The sequence below is a fragment of the Rhododendron vialii genome, chromosome 2a (assembly GCF_030253575.1).
Source record: "Rhododendron vialii isolate Sample 1 chromosome 2a, ASM3025357v1".
NCBI classification, from domain to species: domain Eukaryota; kingdom Viridiplantae; phylum Streptophyta; class Magnoliopsida; order Ericales; family Ericaceae; genus Rhododendron; species Rhododendron vialii.
In genome coordinates, this window is record NC_080558.1 from 420,166 (window position 1) to 432,482 (window position 12,317).

The 12,317-nt window shown below is 37.8% G+C and overlaps 1 protein-coding gene across 2 annotated transcripts; it reads left to right on the forward strand.

Annotated features, from left to right (window-relative positions):
* Positions 1-4,716: 4,716 nt before the first annotated feature.
* Positions 4,717-12,085, forward strand: LOC131315922 (protein high chlorophyll fluorescent 107). 2 transcript variants are annotated; one of them, XM_058345163.1, is made up of 9 exons: positions 4,717-5,374; positions 6,450-6,593; positions 7,377-7,682; positions 7,805-7,864; positions 8,329-8,574; positions 9,153-9,263; positions 9,364-9,540; positions 10,170-10,532; positions 11,981-12,085. In XM_058345163.1, exons 1-8 carry the CDS (start codon positions 4,805-4,807, stop codon positions 10,515-10,517), a joined length of 1,962 nt encoding a protein of 653 aa, XP_058201146.1. In that variant the 5' UTR covers positions 4,717-4,804; the 3' UTR covers positions 10,518-10,532; positions 11,981-12,085. The 2 variants fall into 2 exon arrangements, with proteins under 2 accessions (XP_058201146.1, XP_058201145.1); XM_058345162.1 differs by lacking the exon at positions 11,981-12,085 and having other exon boundaries at positions 10,170-10,778.
* Positions 12,086-12,317: the final 232 nt, after the last annotated feature.

Here is a 12,317-nt window from a genome sequence, read left to right on the forward strand (position 1 = left end):
CGCTTCTTATAGTACAAAATGTAGCGTGGGGATCATTTGGGGTCACATATAAATTATTTCGAACCGTTAAATAATTTTAAAATAATAATTTGAGTGGTTCGGTAAAAAAACAGCTCAATTAGATAATTGCAAGTAATTGATTTAACCTTTTAAATTTTCATTTCAAATTTAGGATCTTGAATACTGAATGAAGTTTGAAAAAAAAAATAGACAGGTAGGAGCCCGATATCTCCGTGATTCAAACCACACATATCTGCGGTTTAAAAAATATGAACTGTTTTGATATCTATCGATATTTGATCAAGATAATTTTTTTAATTAATACTCTTCTCAACAAGCCTTACATATCTGCAGTTAATACTCTTCTCAACAAGCCTTACATATCCGCGGTTTAGATCAAGGCAATACTAGACACACAATTGTTTAACTTATATTTTTTCAAACTTCATTCATTATTCAGGATCCTAAATTTTGAATGAAAATTTAAAAGGTAAATTTGAGCGCTCGTTAAATTTTCAAATAAAACTTGAACAATTAACAGTTTGGCTCATTCAGTTTGTTAGTAAACCCTATCAATAACTTTTTTCATAATAGTTAGTAAAATATTTTGGACGCCTATGTGCAAAAAAGACAAATCTAACTAGCCGTTCGACGAGTATAAATTTCACGTGCATCGAATAGTTTTGAACACATTCATTTTAAAAAATCTTTGTCCGTAGTAATCCACTAATATGCAACAGCCAAGTGAAATAAACATTTCGCACTTTCGTATTCCCGATGAATAAAGAAATTCTATTTGTATAGTATCGTTATCAATGCAGAAGTCGCATGATGATGCTTCATGGGCTGGATACACATGCTCACCTTAATTTCCCATGCACATGCAGTATCTAGCTAGCTTCTCCTTGCGTCTATTGATGATTTAAGATTTACATACTCCATTGTTAACCAATACTAGCTAGTCTCGTCTGTGACTTGGCTTTTGACAATAATATAATGTTAGCCATGTTCTTTTATATAACTGTATTAGTCCTTATGGTATACTCAGTGAGAGAATCAAATTGATTGTCCAAGTTGAAAGTTTTTTTTTTTTTCATCCGGTCCAAGTTGAAGGTTAAATGTATCAATTTCCTCGATCACCTCTCCTGGAGACAAACAAGGGTTGGACAAGGCCCAGCTGCCTGAAAGGCAAGCCAGTAAAACAGCCGTTTTGGCCCCCCGCTAAATTATAAGATACTTGTAAATTAAGCGAACTAAGTATGGTCTGCTTGCTTAAGTACATACTATATGTACATGTTTAAAAATGAACCCGCATTGACAAATTCTGTGGAACTAAAGTCATTCATTCACAAAAAGTCCAGTATATATACGCGAATAATGCAAAAACAATCACTTGAACGTCCAAACTCAATAACTAATTAATTTTGCATCAGGAAAAGCATGAACAACGAATGGTTTAAAAAATAAACTGATGCTGCACTTGAATTTCAAAAGGCTATTATACTTAACGAGATATTGCATGCGTGTTGGACACCCATGGACCTCAATTAAGTTAGGGAATTGATATTCGCGCTCCAAGATTTACTGCAGGCGCTCCACCTTTTTGTTTTTACACTGTGATGTTGCTTAGGGAATTGATACTCGCGCTCCAAGATTTACTGCAGACGCTCCACCTTTTTGTTTTTACACTGTGATGTTGCTTAGGGAATTGATACTCGCGCTCCAAGATTTACTGCAGGCGCTCCACCTTTTTGTTTTTACACTGTGATGTTGCCAGCAACATCACAGTATAAAAACAAAATATACACTGATGTTGTCAGCAACATCACAGTATAAAAACAAAAAGGTGGAGCGCCTGTAGTAAATCTTGGAGCGCGAAAATCAGTTCCCTTAAGTTATCGGTAATTAATTAGCAGAACTTGGCAAACTTGAATCTCAGTGGATACTTGAAGCTATTGGAGTAAGTGAATCTAATAATGTGATCGTCTTTCAAAGGCTTTCCGCCATTCACCAAGCAATCGTCATACGACAGCCTCTTGAAGATTTCTGGGTTCACTTCCGAGGCAGAAGCAAAATTTCCACAGTAGAGATGGATATTGGAAGGAGCACAACTAGAATTTGAAGCACATATGTTGGCTATCTCCACTACGTACTTGGGTATTCCCTTCCATGACTCCTCGCCCTGTGCGATGGTTATATCTCTGCTCGTGCATTCCTCTTGCAAAATCAAAACAAATACAACAACAAATTTAGGAAAGAAAAGCAAAATCAGATACGCATGTGTTTAGAACCTGGTCTGTTTGGTATCTTGGCGGTTTGTTTTTTTTTTGTTTTCCATTTATAAAAGATATAAGAAACAAGTTTTCGGGTCCCCATCCGGCTAGCATTAATGGTCTGTGTACCATCAATTAAATGATGGTCATGACAGACTGGCATTGACACCCTTGTAGTACTTTACCTCACTAACGCTGCATGCATGTGACGAAACACACACGAAAAAAAAAATTTTAAAAAATCGATGGCCTAGGGACCGAGAGATTGCCCTGGGTTTAGACCAGTCAAGTCCATGGGCGACGACAAGCCCTTGGAGCTCTGATACACTCATATACACGTTCAAAAACTTGTTTTCCAGATCCTGTAGATTGATTTCATAGGCTGTGTTTTTGCCAACTCGATAAACGCAGGTTGGGCGTGGACATATTTGAAGTAGCCTTTTTCAAAAATTAAAACCATATGTGCGAAGCGGTATATATACTGTACCTAGTGGATACTATGGCCTGTAAGGCGGCAGCATCTCAAAGTACCCAAAATCAAGAGAAGAAAGAAAGAGAGACATCTGTTTTCAAAGTACCTGAGAATACGTACCGGTCCTAGCTAGATTGGAGAGCGTACCTGAGAATACCGGTCCTAGATTGCAGAGCATAACGGTGACAATAACCAAGGAGGAGAAGAAGACCGCGCGAACAGCCATTCTTGAGACCTAATTGAGTTTAGCAAATTTGAGAGATGGTTTTAAGCTTTTTGAGAAGGTGGCTGTGTAAATTTATAGGAGCTTAACCTCCTTAATTAGCTATAAATCCTGTTCCTGTTCCATACATTTCAAGATTTCTTTCCAATAAAATCGATCGTTTTATATATTGCGGAATCTGATGTTTTTGGCTTTTCCATAATAATAATAATAATAATCATGCAAGCTAAGTACTGAGGAATCGTAGATTTCTCACCATAAAAGTAGGATTATATTTGTTGAAGATGTCCAAGTACAGTTCTATTTTCCGATGTGTTTTCCAAAACCAGCTCTTTTTTTTTCTTTTTTCTAAATTGTATTTTTTTTCCTCCACTACTTTTGCGACTAAATTTGAATATGGGAATGAAGAACCAAAAAAACAATGGTTTAGTTTCTCCTTTGACTAGTCAAAATAGACCATAATTAAGGAATATCCAAAAATGAAATTTATGAACTACTTAAAATTTTAGGACCATTCGATTAGGTAGTGAATGGGTGAAATTTTCCGTCAACTCCGAGGTGCATATATACCATGTAGGATCTCCACAAGATGTTTGGAAAAAATTTATTCCGTTCCTTTTAATAGTACGATTAAGAACTGATGCAAGTCAATATTTTAATTATTCAAGAAATATAAGAATTTTAATTTATTAATTTTGAAATCAATATTTTATTAGGAATCTTACTGTTTTAGTATAAATTTCCCAATATTAGGTTTTCATAGAATTTGCCTAAATATTTTTTTTCTTTTCAAAATTTTTTTTAGGCGGAGTGTATTTCCCTTTTATTATTTTCTTGTCCTCCAAGACTTAGATTTAACTTTTCATTATTTTATTTCCTTGCTAGTATTTTTTGGGTAGAATGCTATCATTATAAATAAGAATGTAAGCCTTAGGATAAAGGGGGTTGTTTCTTTTTTTCCAACACGCCTCTCTGCATCAAGAACATTGCCACTGAGTTTTGGAAAAAAGAAGAAGAAAATTGTACCTAGAAAAAAATTGATTTTTTGATCAATCGTTGTTTATAATAATTGAGAACGGTAAATTCTTTAATACTCCTATTTAATAAATTGAATGGTTGCTCTCTTCGTGTAAGTAGACGTCGGGCAATAAAAAATTAGACTAAGCAAATATCAATTTGAGAAGTTAAAAGACTGAAGTATGTGTTTAATTGATAGATTAGGGATGAATTTTTTTTTATCAAACAGTCAAGCAATTCTCATTGCAAGTACCCGAAGGTAATAGAGTTCATTACAATAGACATGAATGGACCAAAACTTCTAAATCTAAGACATGAGGTATTGTAAAAGCGCACAAAGCTAACAGGTTCAAGGACACACTATCGAAGCAAACTAACACTAGGTGTCAGCATAAGACTCTCATCCACGATTAAGTAGTAGAGGATCCTAAAAAAACCCTAGCTTAAACCATTGACAGGTAGCTCAGATGAAATCATCAACCGAAAGTAGAAATCCAAACTGGTACACCACGACTAAGTAGTAGAGAATCCTAACGGAAGCCCAGCTCAAACCATTGACAAGTAGCACATATGAAATCATCAACCGAAAGCAGAAATCCAAACTGTCACACCGGCCGGTTCTTGAGAGGAAAATTGAATAGTTGAAGAGTTGGAGGATTAGAAGTGGAAATTTAGCCTTTTAGGAGGAGTAGTAGCTAAAAAGTCATTGGTAGACCTCATCCGTTCCCCCGCCCAACACCTTCCACGTAATCCCCACAGTTTTATCCGTTACAAACTTACAGTCAGAGAGAGAGAGAGAGAGAGAGAGAGAGAGAGAAGATGAACCTCTTCTCTTCTTCTTCTACGTCCTCAGCTTCCAATTTCTCAGTCTTCTCTCACTCCTCTCAAAACCCTAACCCTTCAAAATTCCACCACTTCAAATCCACCATTAAAATCCCCCACTTGCCCCCTCCCTTGTCCTCTCACCAATCCTCCCCACCACCAATTCCCCAGCAAAAGCCCCAATCTTTGAATTGCACCGACAAAAATGGAAGCAATGAACAGATCGAAACTACCACAATGTCATCGGACGAGTTACTCGTGGTTCGACGGCCGGTTATGGAGATTATTTCGGTGGAGGATGAAGTCGGTGACGTTACCGAGAATGATGAGAGAGCAAGTGAAGAAGAAGAAGATGATGATGATGAGTTGCCTTCTTCGACATCGCCTATAGATGAGCGGCTTTCGAAGTTTGCGAAAAAGATGCCGATTTTCGAGCCGGAGATGAGGGTTGAGTTGAGCCCAGGGGAAGTGAAGCCTCTTTTGGTGAATTTGGACTTGGCTCTGTATCGAGTTAAGATTCTGACAAGGAAGTTTCAGTACGATGAAGCACAGAACATTCTTCAGAAGGTCAATTTCAACTTTTTCTAGTAGTAGTTTTTATTTGGTGGTCTCAACTTGAGTGAAGTTCATGTGTTGGATTTTAATCAGAAGCTGTCTTATTTCAAATTGGATGACTACATTCGGATTAGGTGGGGCTCAATACGAGCCTTCCACTTTAAACAAAATTATAGGGGAAATTAGTTTATCTTCAAATTATAGTATCATGTATGGATCCAGTAATCCTTAATAACTTTTGGGTAATGATACATAACTATACTTCTTGCACGAAAATTCCAGTACTCATTGGGACTCATTTTGATCCTTAGTCTTGTAATTGTGAAAAAAAGCAAAATAATTACAAATAGAAGTTTTGCGGGAAAGTCATGCAGAATGATGCGGTGTTATAATTTTAGTAAACAAAATAAAGGTGAAGAATAGATTAGTATCTCTACAGCAATATCGTTATCACATCATTCTGGTGATTTTTATACAGATGGTAATAACATGTATGAATCTAGTAATCCTTAACTATTTGGGGGGTGAATCGGGTGATACACATATACAAATTTCCGGTACTCATACAAGTGTATATACACATATACCTGTTCCTTAGTGTTGAAATTTGGAAAAAGAAAATGACTTACAAATACAAGTGTTATGGGAAAAGTCATTCAGAATGATGTGCTGGCATATTTGTAGATTGTGGGTTATTAAGGTGTTATCTTTGTTAAGATGGGAGGGCTACCGAAAGCCATGTCATTCTCAATGGATTATTACAAAAGTCCGTTTGTATAGCATTACCATTCGGAAAATATGGCTCCCATGTCATTACAAATTTTATCCCTATATGGAAGTTCTATTTGTGTATCTTTTACTAATTTTTCTTTGGAATGAGCTAGACTAGGATTCCAAATCCAAGGTGTGGATTTTAGGGTGTCAAGAACATAATGGTCAACAAAATTTTTTGTTTTTATCGGCGAAAGTCAGTATTCCTGACCTCCTTTCTCCTGGCACCTAAGTGCACTCCTGGTGCCGTTGGGCCAAAGACGTCTTAGCTAATGATCAACATTGTTGTTTCCGTTTGATTTTGTGGTTTGTGCAGTGTATTCTTTATTGGCCAGAAGATGGTAGGCCGTATGTGGCCTTGGGGAAGATATTAAGTAGGCAATCAAAGCCAACTGAAGCCAGAGCTGTATATGAGAAAGGTTGCCAAGCTACGCAAGGCGAAAACCCCTATATATGGCAGGTGGGTTGAATTTATATACTTGTTTGTATTCTGGGCTATGTTCTTCTCCTTCCATAGAGTACTTTAAACAAATGTTCTCTTTGAATGCTTCATCTCTAGGACTGATGGGTTTTATTCATTGAGGAACTCCTCTCTTTCATGTTCTTAGACAATTTTCTTAATGTTCCCCTCGGTAGATCACATCGTAGATTTTTTTCTCTTGTTCAGACTGATTGATAAAAGTTCAAGCTACCGTTAATTCATTTTTGCAGTGAAAAAGCAAAGAGGTATGACCTAACAATTAAATACGATTGTAAACTGCTGTACATACTGTAAGATCAAAGCTAAATTACCCTTTAGTCATAAGTTCCTTGATCTTTTTAACAACATGGAACTGTGGTAATCACGTGTGAGTCACCCTGCAAAGTTAATTTCTAAAACCTCAGTTGTTAAGGTCAAGCCTTTATGTTGGATTTTTATATTAATCAAGATTCAAGACTATGATTTTAAGTCATTGGTTAACCAGTGTCTAAAATCCAACTTGGTATAGCTATGGAGATTGTTTCTCCTTCTTGTTATTTTCCATGTCAAGCAGGCATCTAATAGTTTTTTTTGTGCTCCCACATGTGGGGAACTTGTAACAATATGTGAAGCATTTGCTGTAGTAAGATAATCTTTCCTGAGGCCAGTCATTTGCACCTGTTTGGATGGGATAAGAGAAGCAACCTTAATGCAAAGAGTACCTTCTTTTCGTTTATCTTTTTTGCAATATAAGTTTATATGTGACTCATCCCCTTGGAACAGTGCTGGGCTGTTCTTGAAAATAACGTTGGAAATATAAGGAGAGCTAGAGAATTGTTTGATGCTGCCACAGTTGCTGATAAGAAACATATCGCAGCTTGGCATGGATGGGCAGTCTTGGAGCTAAAAGAGGGAAATATAAAGAAGGCAAGAAATCTCCTCGGTAAAGGCATCAAATACTGTGGTGGAAACGAGTATGTATATCAAACACTTGCATTGCTTGAGGTAAGAGCAAGTCGTTATGAGCAGGCAAGGTATTTATTCAGGCAGGCCACTAAATGTAACCCAAACAGCTGCGCCAGCTGGCTTGTAAGTGGTTTTCTACCTTAGTTCTTTAGAGGATGATTTTTTGTTAGAGGATGATTTTTTGTTTTGTGTGTCAACATTTAATGAAGTCCTTTACTCGTATCCCTCAATTTTCCTTGGTACAGGCATGGGCACAACTAGAAATGCAGCAGGAAAACAACCGTGCTGCTCGACAACTTTTTGAGGTGGTTATATTTTTCTTGCTCCATCAATTTCACTTGTTACTTCTTGTGAAGCTCTATACTGAGCTCTTCTTTGGTAACCGTTCGGGTAGATGTGGATGTCAAATGAAATTGACGTTATTATTCGGTGAGAGGAGCTGAACTCTAGGTTTCAGAGTTTATGCATTGACTTCAACATTGAATTTGGGAGCTTTTTCGTTATGGATTTGAAAGGACTAGTTGCTAGAGTGATTTGAAATCCTTAAAGAGCTGTAGCTATGCAAGGATACGTACAAACTTAATCTATTGTACCTCTTATCAGTTTCCACACTGGTTTCACGATTCAACTATAGCAAAATCTTTTTCAATTTTTGTTGGAATTGAACATCTATCCAAACGGTGCCTTACTTGTTAGTTTATGTTTGCGTTCAGAACTTCTCACCGTTCTCAGTATGCTATTGCAATATCTCTCTCTCTCCAAAATCCAGAAAGCAGTCCAGGCCAGCCCAAAGAATAGGTTTGCGTGGCATGTATGGGGAGCTTTTGAAGCTAATCGGGGGAATATTGAGTTCGGAAGGAAACTTCTGAAGATAGGTCATGCAGTGAATCCAAGGGATCCAGTTCTTCTCCAGTCTCTTGCATTACTGGAATACAAATACTCAACGACAAATCTTGCACGAGCTTTGTTCAGGAAAGCATCACAAGTGGACCCAAGGCACCAACCAGTGTGGATTGTAAGCGGTTGTACTTAATCGGACAGTGCAAATACTAATTTTATTTTGTCACAGTTCACTGAGTTCTGGTCTTATTCTCTTTATTTGAGTTTGCAACATGGAATGGTTTGTCCATGATCATCTTCAACCCCTTTTGGATACTAAATTATTCGAAAAAAGGAAAGGAGGACAATGCTGCTTAGTAACCAAAATCCCTGTTTTAGGTGCTATGACTCTGTCTTTCTGACTAGGCATTATATATGTCGTTAGGACTAGGCCCCAAGGCCCAAACTGCATTCTGCTTTGTTGAATTCCTGATTTCATGTCCAAATTTGTTCACTTTGTTTTGCGGCTTACTTGGATTAGAACTAGATTCTGTGCTTGCGTTTCACTTTTCTTTATGGAACTTGTGCACACATGATGTATATTATTGTACTCCTATTAAAATAAAGATTAATATCTTTCTTCTTCTTCTTCTTGTTTTTTTTTTTTTTTGTTGCTTTTTTTTTTTGTTTTGTTTTTAATCTTTCGACTTTCAATGTACTTTCTGTATAGGATTTCAGGCTTTGGGTTGATAGTTTTTTCTTGGGATGATTTAGGCTTGGGGGTGGATGGAGTGGAAAGAAGGGAATATAGAGACGGCAAGGGAACTATACGAAAGGGCATTGACAATTAATTCAAGCACTGAAAGCGCTGCTCGTTGTCTTCAGGTAGAAGAGACCATATGAAAAAGTGACAGTGGGTCGGTTTGTCCTTTTGCCCAGTAACCGTGCCATCCTTGAGTTCAGTTGCTATCATCATATTTTGCAGGCTTGGGGAGTTTTAGAGCAGAGAGCTGGCAACTTATCAGCTGCTCGGAGACTATTTAGGGCTTCTCTAAACATAAATTCCCAAAGCTATGTTACGTGGATGACATGGGCGTCTTTGGAGGAGGATCAAGGAAATTCTATCCGTGCTGAGGAGATTCGTAATCTCTATTTCCAGCAGGTAATTTCCGCTCAATCTATTGCATTCAATGTGCTCATAATAGAACTCTCCAATATGAGATCAAGTGAATGAAATGCCCCAATGATTACAAATGAGTGCTTCAGTATAGTCATTTATAACCTCCTACGTAAATGAGAATGGGAACAGAAACCAAAGCAATCACACAAGAATACCAAAGGATGTACATGGTTGTCTTAAAGCCTACACCCACAGGCGAATATTAGCTGAGGAATTTCCCTATGGAAAAAGTCATTACAATGAGCCAACATTATAGGCCTGTTTCCATGGATAGCTTATGAATTTCGCCAGGGAAAGTCATTACAACAGGCCAACTTTACATGTAACTCTCAATCTCATAGAAAAGAACCTTAAGGCCCCAATCAAACCTCACGTGTGTGAAGAGCCTACACATCGAATCGGGTAAAATATAACAGTTTATAGATTGGGTCAGACCTTGAATGGGCGTAAAACGGGTAATTCTTATAATCAGGATTGCATTTGAGGCAACCCACAATGGTATACTATTAGTCTCAGTCAACATTTGTAAGATCATTGCTTTACATGATTATTGGGAAAGGAGATTTGTCCGGCAAATTTGGAGACTAAGACCTGATTGTTGTGTGCCACAGCGTACAGAAGTCGCAGATGATGCTTCATGGGTTACAGGGTTCCTAGACATCATTGACCCAGCAATTGGTAGCATAAAGCGACTCTTAAACTTGGATGAGAACTCGTTTTACCTATCAGGTACTAATGAGAAGAGAGACGAACAAAGTAGCCCGTCCGATGATGTTGAAAATGAAACCGGATTTGATTTAGATGGTTTCATTAGTGTGAAGCTATTGTTGGACCCGTCGAAACTGGATGTTCAGTTGGAAACATCTACAGAGCAAGTTGAACTGAAAACTAAATCTTGGAGAAGGGCATGGAGATCAGAAGACAAAACTGCCAAAACATTGCCAAAGTTGGGAATTTGAGCAGTGTAAATTGAGGTAATTAGTCCAGAACAGTATATTTTGGTTCTGTTTGTCAACTTTATTTACCTGATCTAAAGATAAGTGGTCGACAACAAGGTATGTTTTGTACTGAGGATATGGCATACAAGAAGAAACGTTAGTATAAACTCAAAACAGTATGACAGCTATGACGCCAAATCATAAATGACTTCAAATTCCAAAAATGTGTATTGTAGTTCTATAAAATGTGAATAATAGGTGTCTGTCGTCTTTCGATTTGAATGCCTCACTCATAGAGCACTTTTTGTTATTGAAGAACAGTAAAACACAGCTCTTGAATTAGACATTCGGTTTTCTGCCACAAACAAGCTGCAGCAACTGTGTTACCTACATTGGTTTGTGAAGGACAGAGAGCCGCGGAGCTAAAAATTAAACTACAATTCCACTTTGTTATTTTCCGTATTTTTTAGTGTTTGGTGAGACTGAGTAAGATTATCTATTCTTGACAATAAACATTTTCTGGAACAGAACATATCGGCTCATACACTGAAAATCTTCAATTTGAAGTTGTGGGAGAAGACTTTCCCGGCTTTTAATAATTTTGATGGATGGATGCAAGGGGCTCCTGAGTTTGTAAACCAAACGCTAGATAGTAGAAAATGCAGATTAACATTGGATTGTAGACATCATGTAATTCCTACATGCTCAACTACAGACACTGGAAATTGACATCATACTCCGCATGTTGACTATAGATCAAAGTCCTTAGCAACAAAATGTTCCAGACGAATCATAGAGGAACAAAGAACCTAACGCAGATGATTAAGTTGTAGACAAAGAGGTACAGGCTACAGAAGGACACGCTTAAGTTCTTGATTTCTAGGCTTAAGTTCTACTCCCATTGAATTCTTGAGCAAGGCTGCTAATAGTTATTGTTGGCTTCACATATACGCCAATAGATTCAAGAACCCCTTCTATAGTACGTCCATGGAATCCACCAAAGGGCCACCGCTCCGGCCCCATTTGAAAATTGAACACCCAGTCATACTCGCATTGCTTCCCAAACGGTCCATGGGTGCCTTGGTTGGTACCAAAAGTGATGGAACTTATCACACACCTCCCAAAGTAATTGCCGAAACTACCAGAGATTGATGTCAGAAACTCGTGGGGATAGTTGAGCTTCAACTGCTTTTGTTTATCAGATTCCAACATGTTGCATTAGATGCAAGGAAAGAGTAATGCTAACAAACAAAAAGCTCACGAGTACATTACAATAATGGAGTAGTTTGTAGAATCCTAACAACATAGCGAAATCTAATGTGATGTGAGCCACAGATCGATGCAGGCCTTTTCTTTGTATTCGTGTTTGAATTGTTATGCCGTGCTTTCTTCGGGTATTTACCTGGTTTTCTTCGAGCTGTTGTATGCGTGTTTGTCTTCGAGCAGTTGTATGCGTGTTTGTTTTGTTATTTGATCCATTTCAGGTGTAAAATTCGACATTGTTTGGGCACTCACCTTGTTAAACTTGCTGCCAAGTTTACTACTCTCGGGTCAGTCAGACAAGACCAAACAGTCCTTCTCAACATAAAGGAATTGCAAGAAAAAGACAACATTAGTGTACGAAACAAAGATCTCCGCAACCTCTGTTTTACCCTGGTGGTCCCACACCTCTCCCTGGATGTTTTCTACGGCACTAAGTTTGGCCACCATTGCTTGGCTTTTCAAAACTTCTGGAGAAAATCAAATATGTAGAGTTAGTGATAGGGAGAGGTAACAATGAAGGGAGAGATGGTGGAAAGGGATTGAGGGAGTGGTCTCTTT